Source organism: Pseudopodoces humilis, chromosome 5 (assembly GCF_049639895.1).
Source record: "Pseudopodoces humilis isolate 2021_Gansu_Grassland_sample_001 chromosome 5, ASM4963989v1, whole genome shotgun sequence".
NCBI classification, from domain to species: Eukaryota; Metazoa; Chordata; class Aves; order Passeriformes; family Paridae; genus Pseudopodoces; species Pseudopodoces humilis.
Window position 1 is genome coordinate 25,260,178 of NC_142204.1, and position 23,967 is coordinate 25,284,144.

Sequence of the window (23,967 nt, forward strand, 5' to 3'; positions counted from 1 at the left end):
ATGTCCATCTTGTGGCTTTCTCTGGTGCTGTCACTGCAAAGCAAAGGTTCTCTTCACTCTCACTCCCACCTGTCCACACAAATCAGTCGTTCTCAGCACCACTAGGCTGTGAACATCGTACCAGCACTTCCTAGTCCTTTCACCACCCACATTCACGGCTCCTGGTGTTCCTGTATGCAGTATGTGCATATAGCCCTGCACGCCCTTCCCCCTGCACCAGGCCTCCTCATTCCTGCAGGGAACAGGAGCCTCGTCACTTGTCACATACCATGGACCCTTGCAGAAACCGTCCTGCCACACTGCCAGCCCTCCTCAGCCCAAGGACATCAAAGACGTGAACCTCATCAAAGACACCACCAGGGCTCTGCTTCTTCACAGCAGTGAAGCACGAAGCCACGTTCCATCACTTTCACCCTGGGCTACAGATTGGTAATCTTTATGACTCTTGGGCCCAACCAAGGGTTAGGGCAGAGACACAATGCTGCCCTGCTTAAAGAAAGCAAAGCAGAGCAGACCCATGCAACAGAAGAGACTTTCCTTTGCCTGTAATGTGGATTTCAACAACAAGGCTGTGTGTTTTGCCCTGTAGGTTTAGCAATTTTTATTTGTTTGTAATAACGTGGTTTTTACACCCTGCTCCGTAATTTGTCGGATCATAGACTGCTTCTAAAGGATCCGTAAAAGCTTGCAGAGAAAACCAAGCTCAGGTACTCCTCACTGCCATCTGCTCATGCCAATATCCTACCAACATCCCGTGTACCTACCAGGAAGTCTACAAATGGCAAATACCAAAATAAATCCCACGTGGCATGCCAGCGGGAGATACTTTTGGGAAGAAGTCTCTGTGAAAGGACAAGCTGGGAAAAGCCTGAATCGTGCGCCACCAGCCGAGTTCCAGGATGACCACAGCAAGTCAGCTGTCTCCCCCGAGATATCCCCCGAGTGCTATCGCAGAGGGGAAGAGTCTAAACCTTACACCAGAGATGCCCACCCAGCGCATTCGGAGGCTCACAGACTGTTCGCCAGAGAAACTTTGCTAAGCACTGCAAATCCTGGACAACTTCCACTGAGGCAACCACGGCAGCGAACGGCCGTGGTTGCACCGAGCAGAGAAAGCCAGAGGAGCGAGCAGGGCTGCGTGTAGGCACCAGTGTCTGTGGTTCGTTGTGCGGCCGGGCGGGGCCGGCCCTCACAGCGTCTCCGCCGCCACCAGCGGCCATTAAACCAGCGCCGCCTCGCTTCCGCCTCGCTTCCCTCTCACTTCCGCCTGGCGCGCGCCGCGGGGGGCGGGGCCAGCGGGGCGGTGTCGGGGGCGGGGCCGCGCTTGGGGTGACGTCACTGCCGCCACCGGGTCAGGGGCGGGGCCGGCGGGGCAAAGATGGCGCTGAACAGGAACCACTCGCAGGAGGGCGGTGTCGTCATCCCCAGTGCCGAAAGGTACCGGGGGGGGGCCGCGGGGCCGGGCGGGTCCTCCTCGGCCCCTCTCCCCTCATCAGGGCCGGGACGGCGGGGCACAGTGGTGGGAGTCTCCCGCTGCGGCGACTCCCGTTTCCTGGCCGGCCGCGCAGGCCCGGCTCGGCCCGGGGTCTGCGTTACTAAAGGGCTCCCTGGCAGGGTGGGGACGGGCTGGGGTGGGTAGTGGGGAGCAGGCTTGGCTGCAGTCCGTAGAGCTGCCCCGTCTTCACCGCGGAAGCTCGGGAGTCCTTAAAGCCCCCTTAAAGCTCCAGCGGGAGTCCTAGGTGAAGCTTGAGGCTACCATAGCTTGTAAAAGCTAAGGAATTGGGTTTTTTTTTAAGGTCATGTACTTATTGACGCCAGAGAGGCAGGGACTTTTTCAGGTAGGAGTCTTGATCACTTGAATTATTAAGTAAGGAACTTAAATTCAAAGTTCCTCTGCACGGAGAAGCACCTCTCCATGGGAGCAGAAGCTCTCGCCCCGAGCGGGGATTGACAGACCATCCTGGTCTGAGAAATCCTGGTAAGAGAAATCCTAGAAACCTGAGACGCAGTAAAAGGGTCAAAGGAGTTGGTTTGGGTCTGGTGATGAATAGAAAAATTACACTCCAAGAATATGCTCCATGTTGTGTTGAGTTTGGAGCTGACTCCTAATACTTCAATCAGGAAGGTCCTCTGACATGTTGAGCTTGTGCTGATTTAAAGGAGATTTCTCTATCCTTTGAATCGTGGGCTGCATCAAAAGCAGCGTGGGCGGAAGGTCGAGGGAGGTGATTCTGCCTCTGTATTCCACTCTGGTGTGACCTCACCTGGAGTGCTGCGTCCAGCTCTGAGGTCCCCACCATAAGAAGAATATGAAACTGTTGGAGCAAGTCCAGAGGAGGCCATGAAGTTGGCAAGAGGAATGAAGCACTTCCTCTGTGAAGATGAGCTGAGAATGTTGGGTTTGTCCAGCCTGGAAAAGAGAAGGTTGTGTGGAGACATTGCAACCTTCCAGTATCTGAATGGGACCTAGAGGGAAGGCACAGAGGGCCTCTGTCAGGAGCTGCAGTGCTAGGACAAGGAGTAATGGGTACAAGCTGAAAGAAGGGAAATACAGGCTAGACATTAGGAGGAAATTTTTTACTGTGAGGGTGGTGAGGCACTGGAATGGGTTGGCCAGATGAGGTGTGAATGTCCCAGCATTGGCAGTGTTGAAAGCTGGGTTGAATAATGCCTTGAGCAAACTGATCTAGTGGAAGGTGGCCATGGCCAAGGAAGGGAGGTTGGGACTAGGTAACCTTTAAGATCCCTTCTGACCCTTAGCATTGGCCTGAGACCATAAAACCATACATTCTTTGAGGGCTGCTCAGTCACAAGTGAGGGCAGTGTGGCTCCACAGGGTGCACATCCTCCCGTGACAGCCCTGGACAGGCATGCAGGTGCAGACCGGTTCAGCAGCCTAATTACTCTCTGTGGTGGTGGCTGCATGTCATTTGCCCGTGTAAGTAGCTGCAAAGCAGTAAACATTAATATGAATACATGGAAATTCTTCCCAGTGAGGCAAAGTGGTGGGAAATGCTACTATAAGACATATTGAGGCAGTGTTCTGGTAAGATTAAAGCTGTCAAAAATATATGTTTCCCCCTTGCATTTTGGAAATGGAAAGAGCTCTTCTCTCTCATAAGTCTGTCCCTTCCAGCCAGTCGGAGAATCTCCATCTAGCTCAGCTATGAAGTAGTGTCCCAGTAGAATTTCTTAGGTAGTTTTTTCTCATCAAAGCTATGCTTTTCATTGTCTTCATTCTCAGGTAGCTGCATTTTTCATATACATCTACAGTGTTCTTCCCTAAAGAGCAAACAACCTGAAACTATAGGGCATTTGGTTGTTTTTCCTTATAGTGGCCCTGCAGATTCCTCCCTTCCCCAAATAATTGCAGAGTTTCCTGACTTTATTTGATTTTTACAGTGTGCTGAGCAGAATGCATAAGGATTATCTTAGATCCAGCCCATTCAGGCTTGTGTTGGTTTAGCGCTTTGTCACTTTGTTTTTTAAGCTCTTGAACCATAACACACCTTGGAGTCTTCCGCCACTGTAACACACTGAAGGTTTGTCTGTTTATTCTGGTTCTTCTGTTTATTCGGCAGATTTTCTTACTGTGTGGTATGTTTACATCTGCACAGTAGACTCAGTGACATGCTTTCCTAAGATGACTCATTTTTTTCTGAAAATTTAATTTTTCATGCGCCTCTATACCCCTGACCCTGCAGTGTTCACAATTCTCATCTGGGTTTATGTCATTAGGAAACTCTGCCAATGTTCCCATAACAATAATATCTTTATTGCTGACATTGCTGACCCATTGTTTCATTCTTTAATGTGGTACTGTTTACTACAAAAACTTACTTAAGTCATGTGAGGCAGAGCCAGCAGTGAGGGTTTCAGTGCAGCCACTTCCTCAGTTTGCACAGTGGGTGTGGCGTTACAGCAGCGCTATTTTCCAGCGCAGTGGACTTGATTTGAGCATGGACTAGGGAGGGAGAATTGTTCTGAGATTACACCTTGGCATCAAGGGGATGGTTTCTGACACCTGAACCGTTTCTGTGCCCTCATCTGTGGGCTGAGGGTCTTTGTGTGCAGGGCAGAATTCCTCAGTGTGATACCTTTGGAGACACCCCCCGCCCTGTATATTAAAGGTGCCCTTTATGAAGGAGGAACAGGGCTTGTCTCAGATGAGAGGATGAACTCTTCCAGTCTGCATAAATCATCCCTCTCTGTTTGAAGTCAAAACAGCAGGGCCCACAGCAGGGGTTTGGGGTAATATTCAGAGTTTTGCTGTGCTGTTCCCTTTCCTGTGTATGAGGGTATGTGTCAGAGCTGTTACCAAGTTTGTCTCTCCAATCTGTCTGATTTCCTCCTGCAGCGTCCTCAAACAGTGTAAAGATGTGGAGCTCTCCTTCAGTGACGTGACAGGCAAGCCTGAAATCTTCAAAGGCACCAAGAAAGGAATGCTGTATCTCACTCCTTACAGGGTAAGTCTGATGCCAGCAGGGTTGCTGCTTTCTCTAGGGATCTTGTAAACTTTAAAGTAGTAACCTAGTTGGTGATAGAAGAAGGAGTTTTTGTTGTGGAACGGACCACTGGCAGCACTACGTAGCAAAAGGAAAGGTGGAAATGGGATAGTTCATACCTATGTCACAATTCCAGTCCCCTGCAAAGGCACACTTAGTCCTGGAAATCACTGTCTAGAGAATATATTTAATATAATGTGTCAGTCAATGATACTTCCTTTGCAAACTCTCATAGCTTATCCTTAAAAAGCAGAACAGTACAACTCTTGTATAATGTGCAGGTGTGTTTTAAGTGGTTTATTATTTTCGAATGTACGTGATTCAGGTGAGTGAGTCATGTGCCATCAAATCTATTGGGGATCCCGAGTATTAAAGCTGTGAAATAACTCAGTGCATACTCACACTAGAGGTTGAGTTACCCTCTTTTTGGATGCTGATACAATGAGAACTCCATCATCACTCTCTATATTGAATTCAAGTAATTCAGAAGCATTCCCTCCTGTCTTGCAGATGATCTTTGTGTCCAAGGGCAAGGATCCTATGCAGTCCTTCATGATGCCGTTTTATTTGGTGAAGGGATGCTCGATCGAGCAGCCTGTTTTCTCTGCCAATTACATCAAAGGACAGATCCAGGCTGAGGCCGGAGGTACGTGCCAGCGCTTTGTAGATTGAGCTCTTCCCAAACCTCACAAGGCCTTTTTTGCTGAATGCCAGACCAGCTTATGTGCACAGGAAAGGCAGAGTAGCTGTGGTGGTATAGCTGGTGTGTCCACACTGAGGTAACTCCCCTTTCCTGCACTTTAGGGCACTGCTACCATGTCACTTTCTGCCCTGAGGCCCGGGACTGACTTGCCCTGGGTGACTTTTAATTCTTTAACTTCTGTATTGCTGTGTGTATCATATGTAGTTTCATAGTGTGCTTTTCTCTTGTCTTTGACCTGGAAGGTGGGTAAATGACCAAGGCACCAGTGCCTGCTGTTGATACACAGAATGAGAATTAACAACCACTTTTGGTTTTTGCGAAGTCAGGAGCCCCTTGGGTATGGTTTGCATGGATCTGTGAGTCTGCTGTCCATCATTGATTTAGCTTTAATCCCAATTTGGTTGTGAAGCCACAGTAAGACTTAACAGTGGTGTTTATGACCAGACATGGGGAATTGCAAAAGATAGGGATTAGAAACATGGCTTCTGGTTCAAATTTCTTCCCTCTTCAGCCCTTTCTTGCGTATTTTCATGGCATCTGAAGTGTTTATTCTTTTTGCTTTCTGTTTGTAACAATATTTTAAAGTGACTGGGTAGTCTGGGGATTGTGGATCAGCCCACTTTCTTGGGCTGAAGTCATACTAAGAGTGGTTTTATAGAGGTGAGTCTTCAAAGGAATGACTTTATCCATGATGTACTCTTCTGTTACTGTTATGTGCTTTATTTCTACTTCGTCCCCAAGAGACTATCTCTCTTGATACTAATTTGTTAGACAAGGAAGATAAATCTTATATTTATTGACACATATTTTTTGTTAAAAACACCAAAACCCAAAGCACCTTCCACCAAAAAAACCCACCAAATCCTAGAAAGCCCTCAGAAAACAAAGCACTCCTATCTACCTTGCAAGACATTGCCTACTTGAAATGATTTTTTTCTGAGAAATTGCTGTTATACACCAGCATTTAATAATTTTTGTGAGCTTCTATGTGTCAATAAGATTAAAGATGTTGCATTTGATTTAAATCCTGGCTTGAGTTGCATTGAGATCCTTAGTGAACTGCAGATCAATCCTGATCCGCAGTTCACTGAGGATGTCAATAAAACTTCATCTGAGGGCTTTCAGTTAATATTGTCAATTAAATAAATGTTCCATCTTTGCGCTGTTCATTTCTGGGTTCCATTAAACCTTTCAGGAAAGGACAAAACAGCCTTGTATCTAGAATAGGCTGCTTCTACAAGACTATAACTTTCAGAGGGTAAAATGTTAAATTCCTGATCCTCTTGAGTTAATTTGGGGGATGTCTGATAGCGGTACCATGATTCTTTCTCCCTGGTAATAGGATGTAAAATAGTTTTGAAATAAAGAAGAAAAAAATTATTGAAGTATAAACAATTTTGCTGTCTTGGATGGTACTGAGGAGACTAATAGTCTGATTCAATTCTACTTCTCTCTCCTAGGTGGCTGGGAAGGGCAGGGAACATTTAAACTGACTTTCAACAGTGGAGGAGCCATTGAGTTTGGACAGCTGATGTTGAAAGCTGCTTCTAGTGGTAAGGGATTTTCAGATCTTGTGGCTCCCCCATGGTTGGCTGAGCTAGTAAGCAAATTGTGCTCGTTCTGAACTTCATGGGAAGAGGGGTACCCTAGGCCCTCTTCACAACAAAGTATTTTTTTCTTTTTCCAGGGAAACTTTTGCTGTCCCTTTCAATCCTTTTTCTTTATTTCATCTTACGTCTTTTGTGCAGTCAGAATATTCTGGTGTTTGGGCTTCTGATGTGGACCATCTTTTTTTACAGAACCTTATTTCTCCTGGAAAAAAGTTGACATGTGTGATGTTGAAAAATTGCTTCACTTACCTACTCTCAGCTCAGTTCTAAAATAGTGCAGTAAGATGGGGAAAGCTAACGTGCACATTTGGAGAAGGGAAAAATAGGGTTTTAAAAAACAAATACTTTTCAAAATTTTCAAATGGAAGAACAAGTACTTTTTTCTGATAGTTTTCTTTTTAAAGAAATGTGTGTTTTAAAATGTACTTGTTTTCAGAAAGAAAGTATATAAAAAAAAGGAAAACACGCTGTACTGCTACTGGCTTTAGAGTAGTCTTTCCTTCAAGCAGTGGGAGCCCTGTGAGGTTTTATTTTTGCAGCTGGTTTCCTTTAGCACTCTGTGACTAATGCTCTTCAGGCACAGTACTGTGCCAGGACTATATGGTGAATCTAGATAAAGGGAAACAGTGCTGCATTAACAGGACTTTTTAAATTTTATTCTGTACATTTAGTTTTAAGAAAAGATGTCTGGCTTACTAAACATGTGTTCCTTAGCTTCCAGTGGCGTTCCTCTGCAGAACCCTGGCTATGGATACACCCCTGTTCCCGGAGGATTTACACCTGCCCCCGGGGGCTACTCACCTGTGCCAGGAGGCTACGCCGCCCCTCCACCACCAAACGGACCTTATCCGTATGCACCACCTCCAGTGAATGCCTATGGACCTGCTCCACAGCCCATGGGATATCCATACGCCCAGAGCCCAGGTTTGGAAGTTGTGTAATGATGACTGTGGCTGATATTAGCTGTGAAGAAGTGACAGTGGTATGGTGAGGGTTACGGTGAGGGTTGCTGTAGTTTTGTCTCCATCAAGGATCCTTGTCTTTGCAGAAATCTGTCACATACTGTTGATTACAGCCATGTGTCGCTACATGAGTAGTTCTAGCTACATGAAAGTGTGGTTTGCAAATTGTGCTGCTGCTTGGTAGAGAATTATTGCCTGCTAACATCACAGGCATTAGCAAATTATCAAATCCCTGCTGTCTGCATCCCTACCAAGCCTGGAGAGCTTCCCTTACCACTGCTCTTGTCCCCAGCTAATGTGCTGTTGGGCCTGTGAGCTCTCTCCCCTCTGTCCCATGGTCTGTGGTCCAGAGCATCAACCTGGTGTTGTCTTTTTCAGGTATTTACCCACCACTTCCAAACATGAACCCCATGTACATGCCGCCTCCACCCCCCTACTCCGGGGCACCTCCTGCAGGACCCTCAGCTCCCCCAGCCTGGGTGAGCCCAGGAATGCCAGGTAAACGGGATTGGGCAGTTGCCAGGATCTGGGTGCAAAAGAGTGCCTGGGGGCTTGGGCTGAGGGTGGCATGGGCACAGCATGGAGTGAAGATGCTGTTGTTACAAGAGCTCCAAGTCTTCTCTAGGGAGCTGCTCAGCCTTTGTCGTTCTAATTAGGAATGGCGTAAAGAACGACACAGACTCTTAAGGGAGTCAGAACAAGAGAATTCTCTAGTTTATTACTTCAGGCCTGTTTTATAGACAGATACATGGAAAGTACAGAAAGGAAACTCTTATTGGTTAGCAAATCAACACATCACCATCATTGGTCAGTGGCACAACACCCCCTGACCTTCTCCTGCAAGGAAAACAAGAGGACAGACAAACAGCACCTGGCAGTTGTTTTCTGTCTCTGAGGATTGTTTTGAAATACTCCTATGAATTTCCCAGGCTAGCTCTCAAGCAGGACTGAGAGGCCATGGGGCCTGCAGCCTGCTCCAAAGCTAGTATCCACAAGCCTTGCATTGCACAGCCTGTGGTCAGCCCTAGCCAGCTTTCCTGAGCTGCTCTCAATTCTAGCCCAGCTTGCCTTTGTTGCCTCCTTAGAAGAGGTGAGGCTGGGGAGAGGGCTCTGGAGCTAGGGCTATTGTCTCAGATATTTAAGGTGGCTTCTTTACCTTCCTTTCCAGGAGGTAGTAAGGCCATGGAAGCTGCTTCCAGTGCATATTACAACCCTGCCAACCCACACAACGTGTATATGCCCATGGTGAGTACCATGCCTGGTCTTCATATGCCTACTCCTCCTTCTGTCACTAGCAGAGATGGTGCTTTGCTTTCTTAGCAAAGTCTAGTGTACCTTCATGTTGAACATGCACAGAAAGTATGCATTTTTCTGGGAGGGAGGTTCCCATGAAGAAGGCTGGTTAAATTTTCAGTCAAGAAAGGAGGAAAGCCTTAAGATTGACCCAGTAACAGCCACTTACTACCTGTCTTACTCCTAAAGGCATAACAGACTTGCATGGGTACAGAGAAAGCACAGAGCTCTCTGCATCCATTGGGCCTGAAAATGAGGAGAGTTAAAAAGGAATAGGTCACTTAAGGATGACGGCATGTAGGTTTCTGTTTTGCTTTCTTTCTGGGCTGTGTGGAGGCAGGGAGGTCTCTTACTGTTCTGTGACAGCCAGTAGGTTGTGTGTAGCCTCCATCTGGTACATGGCAGTCTGGCTGTGCCCCTCACTGCCTTGGCTCTGGAGGGCTGGAGACTGGTGGAGCAGCAAAGCTGGCCTTCAGCCCAGGGTTTGCTGTCTGCTGGGTCAGAGCCATGAGTTTCAACAGGGACAAAGCCCTGGAAGGGAAGATGGCATTTAAAACAGATTAAATAGTCCATTTGCAGCAGACAATTTGTTACCTGGTTTTGAGGGGACTTTTCCTAGAACTGTTATGGAGACTGCATGTATCATGGAACATAGCTGATATTAGAGAGGAATGGTGTGATGAAATGACATCTTAAACCATAGAACTTGGTTCTGTCTGAAGCTCACTGCAGGGCAATCATTTCTGGTGAGCCAAGCCTGAGAATGCCTGGAAAGAGCTGGTCATAAAACAAGCATGGTTGTTGACTCTACCGTATCTCTTTCCAGGAACAGCCACCTCCTTATACACCTCCTGAGGATAAGAAGAACAACTAACAGAACGAGATTGCAGCCAGCCTCCCACATTCTCTCTCCCTGAAGACAGCTTGGCTGTTAGTACCCCTCAAGTTAGCATATCTCTAGATCTGTTTCTCTACAATATAGTGCTGGGCAGCTGAGCACCTGCCCTCCTTAAACATTGAGTCAGTGGCAATATAAGGCAGGACAACAGCACTTTCCTACTTACTTGCTTTATCTCATGGGGTTGAAGGACTAACCTTTTGCCCTGCCATTGGCTTGAGGAGAGAGATGGACTTCTTATTAAACTGTATCACATGACTAATTTAGGACTAAAATGTGAAGGCCCTGGGATCTTGTTGGAGTTAAACAACTTGGAATGCCAAACTTTTGACTTCTGAAGCACCATCCAGGAAGAAAGGTGTAGAGAGCTATGAGGTTCCCTGCATAGATCATCCAGTGCCCTAGAAAAAGGTGTTAAAGTTCCTTGAATTCTAGGGCAGTTCGGTGTGCGATGGGACTTTGGAAATCCTGTCTTGTGTTGGAAGTGTGTGGCATCCTGGACTAACAGCTGAGGGGTGATGACCTTGGGAAGTGCATTTGGAGACACTGGAGCCTTTGGCTGTGCAAGAGGGAAGGGGATGGGTCCCAATCAACCTATCTTTGTAGCCATTGAATAGAGAAGCAAACAAAGGTGTGCCTCAGGGCAGTGAGTTCATAGACTGGCAGGCCTGAGGATCAGTCTGTCTTTTCCCTGTCTGAGCAGGCTCCATGTCTGTGCAATAATCCTGTGTCAAGCAGCCGTTCCTCGAGCGTAATGGAGTCAAGCGCTGCACAGGAGGCTGCCTGCCTTGGAGCAAAATATGTTACATTAGGCAGATGACCTGGCACTAGCCTTGTCAGGAGACAAGTCCTGCAGCCCTGGCTCCCTCTTCTGAGCAAACTTGTGCTGTGTGCTACCTCCACAGGGGAAAACTGGCCTTCATCTTTTCCTTCAGCTGCTGGAGCCAGGCTGTGTGTGCCCACATCTGAGCAATGTGGGCACTGTAATGCCACAGTTGGTTGCTTACAGGTGCAGTGCTCTCAGCTGGCAACTGCTGTCTGGGTGGGAGTTACTAATGCTTGGCTCTCCTGCAGAGACTCTGGCTGCTCAGCCACAACTTTCCTTTTCCTTAGGATATAGTTGCCGTTAAACCTGCTCTGAAGAGTCTCTAGTCTGGTGGAGACCCTTGTGATCCTTTACATAGAGGGTGATTTTACTTCCTACAGCCTCCCTACCTTCACAAGGAAGGGGGAAGGAGTGTTTTCCCTCTTACTTCCCTGCATGGCAGGGCTCTCCTGCAAGTCAGGGCTCTCCTGCAAGTCAGGTTTGCACAGCTTAAAAGTATGAATTCCTAAAGCAGTTCCACATGGGGGGAAGTAAGTTTCCTTATCAATAAACACTTTTTCTGACTTAGAGATACTCTAACAACTCTGTATTTAAGGAAAAAAAAATCAACCATGAATGTTTGTAACTTTCTGAATTGCACTTTAATACAGGAGTGTTGATACCTTTATCTGCCAGTTCAGAGTGTTGATCTCAATTCTTGCATACTGCATAGAAGGCTGGAATGAACTATAACCACTACTGATGTTCCCTTGGGTCACCTGTGGGTCAGTACATCTCTCTCTCCCTGGTATGTGGCTAAACTGGACCTGGAATCAAGTAACTTGAGGGAGTGAAGAAGATGGGGTTTATCCCCTTGCTGCCTGGGAAGGGTGGAAGGCTGGCTGGTGCCTGTGGTTATCCCCAGGTATCCAGAACTGGCACATGTTCATGTCCCATCACTGCATGTAGCAGGGGCTATGTCACCACACTGCTACTCAGTATATCTGCATTCATAGCACCTCTTCTATGTACATTACACCAAAGGGAAGGCCATTAAAGTCTTTAAAAGAAACTCCTTGCCAGCAATTTTTTCCCAGCAATGGAAAAATAAATATTTAATAAGGAAAATGGCACTTGGCTATAGACTGTAAGATCTGTTTCCCTTGTGCCAAGGAATGCTGCTGCCCTGCTGAACATGTAACTACTGGAAAGCCATTTCCTACTCTGCATCAGTCCAGCTTCTGACAGGAAACCAGTTCTATTTCCTAGCATAGTTGTTCCTGGTTTGAGGTAATGACCCTGTAATCCTACATTAACCAAGCAGCTATAGCTAGCAATACATGAGACAGAGTTTGTGATCTACTTCCATTTATTTCAATCAGTTTGCCTCAATCACTCCCCAGGAACAAAGCCAGCTCCTTCTTTTGTTAGCAAGTCTTTCCTTATTAGAACTGCAAGCATTGTGTTCAGTATCTTGACCCTGCACCCCAGAGAAAGTTTCTGGAGAGGTCCAGAATCAACCATTTGGTCCTTCAGGAACCAGAGTGGACAGATGACCAGGAACCCTCCCATAGCTGAATAGAGAAATTTTTTTTCCTAATCTAAAATGTTGTATTTATCCAGTCTGAGGCTTAATCTTGTGTCACCTAGAACTCCTCCGTAGGTAGACTGCTGTATTAAGGTGAAGCAGTTGAGGCTTTAGTGTCCTGACACTCACTTCCAGTTTATTAGTGTAGGCTCCTCCTCAGGATAGAGCTGTGGATGCAAAGGCCCTTGGGAGAAGAAGCCTTTCCCTGAGAAACCCTGAGTTTTCAGCCTGCTGGAGCAGGCAAAGCCTCACTGCACAGGACCATTATGCCTCCAAGAGCTCTTGGTCCTGGTGCAGGTATGTGGGAGAGATGCAGCCCTGTTGACAGCCCCTTATTCTAAACCAAGCTGATAGAGCAAAAGAAAGAAGGTGACCAAGTCTGATCCTTGAGGTTAACGTCATCACACACCTGGGGTGTGAGGCTGTGGGAAAAGGGGATGTCACAACCCTAAAGCACCAACTAAAGCACCCAAAGCCTTTCTACAGGTGTAGTTCAAACAGCCCCTGCAGCTGCCAGTAGTACCCAGCTCAATGAAGCTGCCAAACTTCAGTCGTGGCTGGATTCTACTTGTATGGCATCTTCCACAGGAGGATCTCAAAAGGCTTTGCAATCACTGAGGCAGTATGCTCTGCACACCCTTAGGCAGTGGGCAGCAAGAATTCCTGATTTACACAGACAGAGCAGACATCATCAAGCTGGTACCAGGGGATGGATGGTCACTGCCCAGCATTGCTGGGCTCACCAGCAACAGGCACTTGTGCAATGAAGAGCCATGTGCTCTGGGGTCTCACAGCTCACCCTGGCACTGGTCCACACCCCGTCCGCTGGGCCCTGTCACACAAAGGCTGGGTGGAAACCCTCGCCAGGGGCTTGGGTTTCCACGTGCCAGGGTTGTACCGGGAGTGCCATGGGACGGAGATACCACATCACCACCCCCGAGGGGTTAATAACCACTGAGAAGTTGTCTGCTGTCTTTAAGGCCCCGATGATCTTCCCGACATACACATCTTGTACCTGAAAGAGAGAGATGGAACTACCAGCCATTCCAGACCTTTCACCTTAGGGTCCAGCTATGGTCACTGACATGGCACAGTGGGACAGAGCACAGCAGAGTGACCCAGTGGGCAGCTGCAGCTTCATCCCAGAGGCATGGCGTTAGAGTACTCCCTCTCATCCCCCACCAAAATGCATAGAGATCTGGGAAGAGGGGGATCCATGTGCCGTGGGCCTGCCCTGCTCTGCAGTGTGTCAGTGGGGCTCACCTCATACACAGCATCCTCAGGGAAGTGGAGCTTGGCCAGGCTGCTGGTGTAGCGGAAGGGCATATCTGTCCTCCGGCTGAAGAACACAAGGGCACTGGCAGCCTGGGACAGTGGGCGCAGAAACACCTCGATGTGGGATTTCTCCTGGAGGTGGGGATAGGTAGGTGAGGCAGAGCTGCTAGGAGCAGTGTAACTTCTGACTTTGCCCTGTGGGGCTGCCACACCAACAGGGCCCACAACTCCCACAGCTTTCCTGCTCCTGTTCCTCTGCATTGTTTCCCTCTCCCTCTTTATTTTGATGCTCTGTGCTACTTCTGTCTGCTCTGCCAAATGCATCTGCTTTCCCCCTAACCTTGACAATCCTGCGCCCCTGGATTCCCAGGGGGTCCTGGTTGATCTGGATCATCAGGCGGTTCTGCAGGATCTCCTTGGCACTGGGGGAGATGGTGCGGAGATCCGTGGACATGAGGAGTGGAGCTGCCATCACTGTCCACAAAGCCATTTGGGAGCGTGACTGCTCGTAGCTAAGGCCGAAGTTTCCAATGATGAGCTGGAGAGGAGATGATGAAAATATGGAAGAAACAGAAAAAGGTTAGAAACTTGTCTGCTTGTCATCCGTGGTGATGCTGCTTCCTGCTGGGAGGAAACGCACAAGGGAAACCTCACACGCACTTTTGCTTCCCCTTAAGTAGTCCACCACTCCACCACTGCCATCACAGCCACAGGGAGAGCTCATCCCTGCTAGCAACATACATTCAGATGCACTCATTAACATTCTTTGTTTCACCACTATTTGCCCTCAGGCTATGCAGGGAAAGACGAGAGCACCTGGAGAACTTGACATGTAAATTCAAGTAGTGAAGGGTTCATTTCAACCACGGGTTTTTCCCACAGCTTAGCCAAGGGCAACATCAGCTTTGCCTCTGCAGCAACAGGGCTCCTTCTCCTGGAGCTTCTCCTTTACTCTGCCCTTAGAAGGGGATCCCTGTAGATCCTTATCCCCAGACAGGGCCAAAGCACCCATCACCTGGACGCACCATGTCCGGGTCGTTCCAGTGACCGGGGCCAGCTGCCGGCTGCAGCACGTCCTGGTTTGTGAAGAACCAGTCCACGATGGAAAGTACACTGTCCCAGGAGTCCTGGATGTCGTCCCAGTTACGCCACAGGTTGCAGATCTCTGCCAGGAGGGTGTAGTTCACCTAACAAGGAGAACAGTGTCAGGCAGGAGAGAAAAAAGAACTGTTCTGCAAGGTGGGGGAGGCAGGGGCAGCACTGTTGATTGTTGAGAGCTGCACTGTCCAGAAAGTTTGTGAAAGGCAGAGGAATCTGGAGAAGGGCGAGGAGGGAAGGGTAAGGAGGCAAAATCCTACTATGTCTGGGCACACTCCAGTACAATAGAATGTCTGGCAAAACAACCATAGAGGCCATGGAGAAATATGATAAGCTATCAGCTCCAACAATGAGAGCAGTTCAGCACTGACTCAAGAAGTGAAAGAGGAAATGAGTACAACCAATTCTCCAGGAACATATACTAGGAAGATTATCCTATTTCAAGCACTGAAACCAGACAGGATTGTCTCACAAGAAGATTGTCAGGACCAACCCCATACCATCTGAGTAGGGTGGAAAGGATACACCCTACAGCCTTCTTCCCACAAACTCCCATCACCTAGCCATACTGGGACCCCCAAGAGTCCCCAGATGCCTGTCAGGAAGGCCACATTCCCTCTGGGGAACTGCAGCACCATCCAGGGGTGGAAAAATAAGTGGGGTGTAACACCCTGCTCCTGGTGCTCCAGCAAGAGCTCCTCCAGGACACAGGGAACACGGGAACTTGCCAACAGATGGGAAAACCCTTACCTTGGGGGGAAGACCCCCCTGATACGCTGGCCAGCTGCAGGAGTAGACAATGGGGCAGCCTGTGGCATTCAAGGCCCTGGCCATTTCTGGGTATCCTTAGGGAGAGAAGATGACAACCAGTGAAGGGGGTGGCTGCCAACAGTCCATGTCCCAGTAGCAGCCTTTGTCCCAGCCCTCCCAGCAAGGGGAATACCAGGCTAGCCTGGCTTCCTTCCTTACACCAGCTCCAGGGCACACAAACTCCAGCCTCTTTTCCCAACAGTTGCAGTAGGAGACACAGGGGAAGAACTGGCGGGCTGAGTGTTGCTGCAAAGGGCCCAGCTGCCCCAACCCAAGCAGCAGGGGGAGGAATGCTAGAGGCTGGTGAACTTTTACCCTTTGCCTGCTCCTCTGCAGACGAGTAGCACCCATCCAGCTTCAGCATATCCACACCCCAAGCAGCAAAGGTCTGGGCATCCTGCTTCACGTGTTCCAACATGGTGCCCGGGTAGCCCCCACAGGTGAAGACGCCCAGGTCACCATAAATGCCCAGCTTCAGGCCCCTGGCATGGACCTGTGAGGAGAGCAGAGCTGCAAGGAGCAAATGAAGGCATCCAAGGTATCTCCCAGATATCAGGGTCCTCTATTGCTTCCCAGCTCTCCCACCATACTGGCATGAGGACAGAGATCCCCGGTGTCTCCCAGGAGGCACTCACATAGTCAGCTAGAGCCTTAATTCCGCTGGGAAATCTCTTGGGGTCGGGAACCAGCTGTCCGGCCGCGTCCCGCTGCTTGGCAGACCAGCAGTCATCAATGTTGATGTACTCGTAGCCCAGCTCCCTCCAGCCATCCTCTGCCAGCCGATCTGCCATCTCCATGAAGAGCTGCTCGCTGTGGATTGAGGAGACGTGGCAGGCTGAGACCCTGTGACCCTTGTGCCTCACCAGGTGAGGTAGGCAGAGGGATTTGGGGCTTAACTGGGGGCTCTGGAGGACTGGTCCGGGCCATAGGAGGGTCTCCAGCGCTCTCATTTAAACCCTGTCCGTGTTTAGTGATCTCACCGAGGAGGAAGCATTTCCCCGACTGCCTGAAAAGCCTGGCCACATCTTTCAGCTCTGAGGGCTCTCCGTCCCAGCTCTGGGGCGTCTGAGCCTCCCGCCTCCCACGCACCATCCACCCCGGGGCCAAGGGCCAGAGCCAGACGGTGCCAGAGCCATCCCGGGCCTGAAGTTCGACCCGACCGAGCCCCATCCGCTGACCTGATGCAGTTGCGGGGATCCGCCTGGCAGTCCACGTTACAACGGAACCTCTCCCAGGACATCCAGCCCATGGGGGGAGTGCGCGCCAGCCCGTTCTCCAGGGCCAGGGAGGGCAGGGCCAGGGAGGGCAGCGCCAGCACCAGCGCCAGCCCGCTCAGCACCATCGTCTCCATCGCTGCCGCCGGGGCCCAGAGCGACTCTCCCGGCCCGGCCCGGCCCCGGCCCCGTTCACATGACGCCGTCCGCATCACCTGACCGACAGCCCACGCCTCCCGCCCGCCCGCAGCCACCGCGCCCCGCCGGTGTTGCACCCCGCAGCAGCGCCACCCCATCGCTCCCCCCGCTGCAACCCTGTCAGTATCGCACCCTGTCCGTGCTGCACCCCACTGCTGCTACACCCCATAGCTGGTCCCCATCAGCACTGCGCCCAGCCCGTACTGCACCCCATTGCAGCTGCACCCCGTTGCTGGCGCCCTGTCACCTCCGCCCCCGTGCCTGCTGCACCCCAACAGCGACTCTGGGGGCGGGGGTTTAGGTTCCCCCCCAGGTGGCGACCCCGCAGAGGTGTCGGGCGGAGCGAAGGGGTGCGGGAGGACGCGGCTCCGGTCTGGCTGCGGTGCCCCCGCCCCCCCCCCCCCCCCCGGCCGCGGGCGGGGCGGTGCTGCCGGCGCGGCGGGCCGGCCCCGGCGGCCGCTGGAGCTTTCCCCCGCCCGGCCGCGGCAGGGCCGGGCTGCCCCGCACCGCCGAGCAGGAGCGGCCGGAGGTGAGCCGGGCCGGGGTGCCGGGGTCCCGCAGGGGAGGCGCTGGGCAAGGGCCAGGCGGCGCCCGGGCCGGGCCGGGGCAGGGCGGCGGCGGGGCGTGAGCGGCTGCGGGGTACACAGGCTCACCACGAACACTCACACGGAAGGGCACACACGCACACAGAAGGGCACACACACGCACAGAGACACTCAGCCCCATTGCACAGGCGTGCGCCCGCACACAAAGGCACAGAGCCCAGCACGGCACACGTGGGACCCCCACAGTCCCCTCGGTCAGGGCCGGCCTGGGCCGCCACGGCTGTGCGCAGCCTGCGTGTGCCAGGCTGGAAGCTCCCCAGGGCAGAGCACCTCTAGGGAACAGCCTTTCCTTGTGTCTGGTCGGGGTCTTGGGCATTTTTCAACTGGGGTCTGTGCCCCCATGTCCTCAGCCGTGCCTCACAAGCCCTGATGGGAGAGAGGGGCTCCGGGAGGGATTCTGGATGTTGCTCAGCAGTGGGGAGCTCCTAGCACCCAGATCTGTCCTGGGAGTGGTGGCTGTGGTTTGTTTTCTGCATATTGCTATGTGTGGAGTTTTAGCGGTTGGAAATCCTTTTGCAATTGAATAATCCACAAAGGTTGTGCTGATTCTGACCTTCAAGGCTCTGTTCTCCTTGACTTGCAAAGTCGCCTGCCACAGGGCCTCCACAAATGGGACAGTGACAGCTTCTACAAAACATTTATTTATTTTTTTTAATAAACCCAAAACAAACCGAGGAGCCAGAAAACAAAGCCACAGGAACACTGTCCAGAGCTGGCATGGGGCTCAATCTTTGAAGTGAGTGCATGTTCCCGGAGTTTTGCCATCCCAGTTTCCAGTGCAGCTTGCCTACAGTGAGGACCCTGGATTTCTGGGGTGGGAGTGACACAACTCTTAGCTCTGTCAGTCCCAAACTGTTCTGGTTTGTAACTCCTTCATCCTTTCCCTCCAATAAAGGATGGTGCTCATCACGCTGAAGCTTCGGACACCCTCAGCTAGGGAGCAGCCTGGCCAAGGAAGACAGCGAGGCTTTGCAGTCTGACCTGCACAGCTGGTACAGCACCTTGCACCCCCCTGCTGGTGAACCTGCTGGAGCTGGGAGTTCTGCTGCCAGGAGGGCTGGTGGGGATGGTCCTGCATGGAGACAGGGAATAGAGAAGTGTAAGTTCCAGAGCCCTTGTGTCTGAAATACTCTCCTTATCCTGCCTTCTAATAGAGAGCAAAATGAGTGCCTCGCAGGCAGAGAGGCAAATTTCTTTGATGTGCCCCATTAAAAACCAGCAGAGTAGGTCACCTGTGGAATACCAAGTGAAACAGCGGTGTGGGTGTTCCCAGGAAAGACAGGTGTCTGGGTGGTGAGGCTCGGGTAGTGACCTCCTCTTTGCAGCAGCGAGGAACGAGCCTGCCCTTTGTAGGGGTACCTGTTGAGTTAGACACTGTCCTGTATCAGTGGCTGCTAGAGTCGGGGCTGCTTTTTCCTGGGAGCAGGATCAGGCCTCTTCTGGTGGGGCCTGTGCTCCTCACACCAAGACAACCTCTTCCCCCTCTCTTCCTCTGCTCCTAGGTGGGGCGATGAAGCTGAATGAGCGGAGCGTGGCCCACTACGCCACCTGTGACTCACCCGCTGACCATGCTGGCTTTCTGCGCAAGCGGGTGGAGCGGCACCACCACCATGCCCACCACCATGGCACCTCCTACCAGCGCCGCTGGTTCGTCCTCAAGGGCAACCTACTCTTCTACTTCGAGGAGCGGGAGAGCCGGGAGCCCATGGGGCTGGTGGTCCTGGAGGGCTGCACTGTGGAGCTGTGCGAGGCCGCTGAAGAGTTTGCCTTCGCCATCCGCTTTGATGACGCTGGTGCCAGGGCTTATGTGCTGGTGGCTGACGGGCAGGCTGCCATGGAGGCCTGGGTGAAGGCACTCTCACGGGCCAGCTTCGACTACATGCGGCTGGTGGTAAGGGAGCTGGAGAAACAGCTGGAGGAGGCCTGCAAGAGCTTGGCTGCTTGCCGTAAGTCTCCACAGAGATCCTCCTCTGGCAGGAAGAGGCATCTCTCCAACCCTGCCTTGCAGCCTCTCCAGGAGAAGCCCACCACCCTGGAGAATGGCTACTCCACATGGAGTAGTGGTGGTAGTATCGCCGGTGGGGCCACCTGCAGTGATCACGATGGGGGACAAACGAAGCCCCCGCCCCTGCCTCCACGCCGGCGCTCGGCCACCGGCAATGCCACAGGATCCCCAGCACCTGGCCTCTCACCAGCCATGCCAGAGAGCCCAGTGTCACCAGAAACGATCTGCTTCTCCAAGCTGCACAACTGGTACGGGCAGGAGATCGCAGTGCTGAGACGGGAGTGGCAGGAGCGGCAGAAGAGGGGACACCCGTGACTGGGGGTGTAGAACAGAAGTCAGTGGCCAGCTGATGCCCAGCGGCCTGTTTTGCATGCAGAAGAGTGAAGTGAAGGACGTTGCTTGGCCCCTGCCCTCATGAGTGTCTGAGTGTGCAGTTTGTGTATACTTTACTTGGGAGGAACCCAAATCTCTAAACCTCACATTTAATTTCCATGAGGCTTTATACAGCTGGAGAATGTGTAACACCAAGGGAGCCACCTTTATTTAAACTCTTTCTGCTGGAAATAGGAGCTGCCCAAATCAGCACATATGCAATGAACCTCAGCCAACGAGCTTGGCCACTTGCCGTTCTGACATGGTGGATGCTCCGGATGTTTCATCCCCTACCTCTCCTTCACCACTTTTTTTTTTGTTCTGTTTCTCAGCGTGGAAGTTTGCTTTTAACCAGTGCTTATTACTGTCTGTGGTCTTGTACCAAAGTCCTTCTGCCTTTGTTCTTTTGCAGCAGGTAAGGCTGGGCTCTTATGAAGTGCCTCTGATAGGCCACTGGCCCCAGTGCATGCCTCCAGCCTTGTACCTCTCTCACTACAGGACATATGAGCCACTGCAGCTGTTGCTGGGGCTTTTGCATTGTTTTTTTACTTCTATCTTCACTAACCCTTCTTTCAGCTAAATCCTTCAGGATATGGATATCATGGTCTTGCAACTGTCTCTTTGTGTGCTCATACTCAGCAGCAAGCCTGAAATGGAGACAGAGCTTGGCCTGAAGCCACAGCGAGGACACCGGGAGCTCCCCAGGGCTGATCTGGACTCTGTCAAGCGGTAACCAAGCCTGCTAATATCGCTGGCTCAAGGTTTCTCTGTTCCTAAACAGGGATGCTAAAGCCTCTTTGCCTGGGCAGGAATAAATTTCTCAGCCTTTGCTTAGACCACAGCCCCTGCAAAGTGCCATATAGGGCTCAGTCTGCTCATCGGGCTGCTTGTCCAAGAGGGTGTCCAGAGCCACACTCCTGCAGGGCCTCTCAGTGTTGTGGCTCTGCCCAGCTCCTGGCAGTTGGAGAGGCTTCGAAGGAGTGGGGAAGGAGAGAGGGCTTCACTTCTCAGGAGAAGTGAAAGTGTGGGAGTGAGTTGTGGATGTTGGCAGTGTCTGGGCTTGCCTCTCCAGTGTCAAAGCCATATTGCTGCCTTCTACCAAGCCTGCACCTGGCCTACCAGCACTTCCCTCTGATTTCATGTCAGCATTGCTTGCCTGATCTCTGCAGCACATCCTGTTCTCCCAGCGGGCTGGGAGGGCTGTGGGGAGGCATGCCTGTCGCCTCATTATGGTAACATCATCATCCATCAGGAGGTCAGAAACCTTGGCCACAAGGCATACGGTACAAGTAGGTGGGTGCCAAGTCCAGGGACTAGAACACCCTTGGGATGGGGTTTAAAAATCTCACTTATCTAGTTGCAGGCTTCCCACCTAAAACAGTTAAACCTGGTTTTATTGTCCTGTTTTATTAAAGAGCTTTGCTAGTAAAGCAAAAGCACATTTCAGGTCATGGCTGGCTGGGAACCTTTCTGGACTTGAACACACTCAGCTTCCTATTTTGCAATAGCCTGTGGAGGTAGCCAATGCAGAAATCAAATTAATTCTATTAACTCTTGGTGCCTTTTAATGTGTGTCTCTGGTAGTTTTGGATGATGAGCTTCCAGCCTCCTGCCTAATTATGGCTCAATGGTATATTAGAGGAAATCAGATCTTAAATTAGATCTTAAAAATTATTTTGGTCAGTGAGAGTGTAACCTTCACCTGTGAGTAATGCAATCCAGTCCTCTCCAGTTCATGGTTGTATTACTGCACAGTAACTGTCTTCAAGTTTGGGAGGATTATTTTTGTTCCGCTTATGTGAAAACCGTTCAGAAAAATCAGGAGCAGGTGGCCATGGGGCAAGGCCCTGGCTTCATCAGCAGCTCAGCTGGTTGGACCTAGGGGCTATTTATGCTTCCCTACCCTGCTGCTTGACGTGTTCAGTACTGCAGCATTCCTGGCTGCATGTGTCCCTTTTCCCATGCCAGGGCAGCAGCATCAGGGGATTGCATTACCTGGTGCCTCCTTGCTTTGAGCATGGGTATTTTGGGACCAAGGTCAAATTTGTCAAGGTCAAAGCATTTTCCTGTGGTTTTTTTGTTGTTTTTTTTTTTTTTAATATAATACAGAGAGAATATTACTGATGTCTCAGATTAACATAAGGAAGATTGACAGTAAAGACTCAACTTCCTAAACAAATCAAAATGTGGTGGCAACTCCTACGTGAGACCCAGGAATTGTGACTGACTTGAAAGGGAAAATAAATTAACAAAGCCAGTTCTGTCAGAACTGAAACTGAGACAGTATTATTCATTTAAGGGCAGTCTCATTTTTAAGAAGCTTAGTTTGTCTTAATAAGCCAGGATTGTGCCCGTAACATTACTAAAGAGCTTATATATAATGCTTTAATCTGTCCCATTCAAACGGCACAATTTGCACGCTACCTACCTTGGCGTTAGCACATATCCCAGCTAAATCCCAAATCCTGCAAATGAGGCACTCTGCGCTCTGCTTTCCTTCTGATTGTGTTTGGAGTAATGTGGTGTTTTATTCTGCAGTGCTGACAAGAAAATGGCTGAATCCTGATTCACATTTATGCTCAGCCCAGCCATCCATGCCTTTGGTAGGTCTCCAGAGCACTCCGTGTCTTTGGATGTGCTTGATCAAGGTTTCCTCACCATCCCAGGCAGGCCCTTTTTCTAAGTGAAAAGGGCCACCATTGCAGCCATGCCTAAATTTGTATGGGAATACAGGTGTTTTAATGACCACTTGCTTCATTAGGCAGGAAGCACCTGAGTGCTGCACTGCCTCCTCGGAGGTGGAGGCAGCCGAGCCAGCCCAGCTGAATTGGTTGTGCTGTCAGTGCCTTTGAAGCAGCCCCTAGGCAGGAGGTCGGGATTTCAGCTTCCTGAGGTTGAACATTTAGCTGCCTAATGGAGCAGCCGGTCTGTCTTTCTGCAGGCAGAGATTGTTACAGGAAAGGCAGAGAGTTTTCACTGCACATTGTCCCTGGCAGCAATATAAGACTCATTGCCAGCCAGGGTTTTTTTTTCCAGTCGTTCAGGTTTGGACTGTTTCACCTCCTGTCTCCACTTTCCCTTCTTATTTTTAGAAATAGAGAATGTCTATCTAAACAGGTTTCATGGCAAAAGGGGAGCTGAACACTGAAGGTGAAGGGGTACTTTTCTAAAAGGACTGAAGTAAGATCATTTTCTAAGAATTTTCTTTAGGGCTCAAGCAGTGAGAGAAAAGTGCTAAAATTTTAAAAAAATTGAAAGAGGAAAGGCAATTCTAACAATGCCTTTGTGAGCTGTGCCAAGAAGGGCTTCTAATCCTGCTAAAATAGTTGATTAAATCCTTACATTCTTCTGAGGCTGCCATTTCAGATTTGAGCCTGTGCTATATAATTTCTGCATATCTTTATTTTGTAAAACTGTGCTTGTTTTCCACTGAGTCCAGGTGAAGACTAACCTGAAGGTTTTACCCGTGGCCACTCTTAGCCACGTGGTGGACAATCATGGCCAAGATCAGACATTTTGTGTTACAGTGGCTACCGCGCTGATAGTGCCTGGTAGTCCCCTCAATGTTACCTCTCTCGGCTGCCTTTGTTCGGAAGCTGAAAAAAAAAAAAAACCCGCTGAAATGCACAGGGACATCTTTCACCAGCAGCACCAAACTCGTGCTCTCTCCGCACAATTACCTGGAAAACACTACGAGCAACTGCCTTTCCAAGTGCTTCTATTTTAGGTAGGACGTGTTCTTTTTTTTTAAGAGGCGGTTTTGCATGCGCCTTTGTTTTACACGCGGAACTTGTTATTATACATTGCATTACATTGTTTAGAGTTTGTTTTACGCGCGGAACTTGTACTACGTATCCCATTACGTTGTATATTATGTTTGTATTTTATGCCACGAAGCCGAATAAACCGGTTGGATTTGTAGCCCTTGTGCTCCCATTGGAGCCGTGCAGCCCCGGGGCGTGTCTGCAGGGGCTGGCCATGCCCTCAGAGCCCGAGGGGGGGGGGCGGGGGCGGGGGGGCGCGGCC

The 23,967-nt window shown here is 50.5% G+C and overlaps 3 protein-coding genes across 7 annotated transcripts; 2 read left to right on the plus strand and 1 right to left on the minus strand.

Annotated features, from left to right (window-relative positions):
- Positions 1 to 1,339: 1,339 nt before the first annotated feature.
- Positions 1,340 to 11,471, plus strand: WBP2NL (WBP2 N-terminal like). Its single transcript, XM_014256671.2, has 8 exons — positions 1,340 to 1,437; positions 4,358 to 4,466; positions 5,016 to 5,151; positions 6,669 to 6,761; positions 7,533 to 7,742; positions 8,159 to 8,278; positions 8,949 to 9,025; positions 9,900 to 11,471. Exons 1-8 carry the CDS (start codon positions 1,379 to 1,381, stop codon positions 9,945 to 9,947), a joined length of 852 nt encoding a protein of 283 aa, XP_014112146.2. The 5' UTR covers positions 1,340 to 1,378; the 3' UTR covers positions 9,948 to 11,471.
- Positions 11,472 to 12,127: 656 nt separating this feature from the next.
- NAGA (alpha-N-acetylgalactosaminidase) lies at positions 12,128 to 17,297 on the minus strand. Its single transcript, XM_005527742.3, has 8 exons — positions 16,726 to 17,297; positions 16,183 to 16,357; positions 15,863 to 16,040; positions 15,488 to 15,582; positions 14,665 to 14,826; positions 13,980 to 14,177; positions 13,628 to 13,771; positions 12,128 to 13,379 (listed from the first exon to the last, which is right to left on the minus strand). Exons 1-8 carry the CDS (start codon positions 17,055 to 17,057, stop codon positions 13,200 to 13,202), a joined length of 1,464 nt encoding a protein of 487 aa, XP_005527799.2. The 5' UTR covers positions 17,058 to 17,297; the 3' UTR covers positions 12,128 to 13,199.
- PHETA2 (PH domain containing endocytic trafficking adaptor 2) lies at positions 14,137 to 23,845 on the plus strand. Of its 5 annotated transcripts, none has more exons than XR_015772476.1 (4): positions 17,380 to 17,488; positions 18,460 to 18,663; positions 19,067 to 23,121; positions 23,381 to 23,845. XR_015772476.1 is itself a non-coding variant. In XM_088054954.1 (3 exons), the coding sequence occupies exon 3, from the start codon at positions 19,075 to 19,077 to the stop codon at positions 19,882 to 19,884; it is 810 nt and encodes a 269-aa protein (XP_087911080.1). In that variant the 5' UTR covers positions 14,137 to 14,218; positions 18,460 to 18,663; positions 19,067 to 19,074; the 3' UTR covers positions 19,885 to 23,845. The 5 variants fall into 5 exon arrangements, 3 of the variants coding, with proteins under 3 accessions (XP_087911080.1, XP_014112179.2, XP_014112180.2); XR_015772477.1 differs by having other exon boundaries at positions 19,067 to 22,985; XM_088054954.1 differs by lacking the exon at positions 17,380 to 17,488 and adding an exon at positions 14,137 to 14,218 and having other exon boundaries at positions 19,067 to 23,845.
- Positions 23,846 to 23,967: the final 122 nt, after the last annotated feature.

Bases quoted from the DNA above. Each gene is read 5' to 3' on its own strand.
- PHETA2 (XM_088054954.1), top strand. From the start codon at position 19,075: ATGAAGCTGAATGAGCGGAGCGTGGCCCACTACGCCACCTGTGACTCA.
- NAGA (XM_005527742.3), bottom strand. From the start codon at position 17,057: ATGGGGTGGCGCTGCTGCGGGGTGCAACACCGGCGGGGCGCGGTGGCT. The intron at 16,358-16,725 runs GTCAGCGGATGG...CTCAATCCACAG, and splicing joins GATCCCCGCAACTGCATCAG to CGAGCAGCTCTTCATGGAGA. The intron at 13,772-13,979 runs GTTAGGGGGAAA...CCCCACCTCCAG, and splicing joins AGGGGCGCAGGATTGTCAAG to GAGAAATCCCACATCGAGGT.
- WBP2NL (XM_014256671.2), top strand. From the start codon at position 1,379: ATGGCGCTGAACAGGAACCACTCGCAGGAGGGCGGTGTCGTCATCCCC. The intron at 8,279-8,948 runs GTAAACGGGATT...CTTCCTTTCCAG, and splicing joins GGTGAGCCCAGGAATGCCAG to GAGGTAGTAAGGCCATGGAA. The intron at 9,026-9,899 runs GTGAGTACCATG...ATCTCTTTCCAG, and splicing joins ACAACGTGTATATGCCCATG to GAACAGCCACCTCCTTATAC.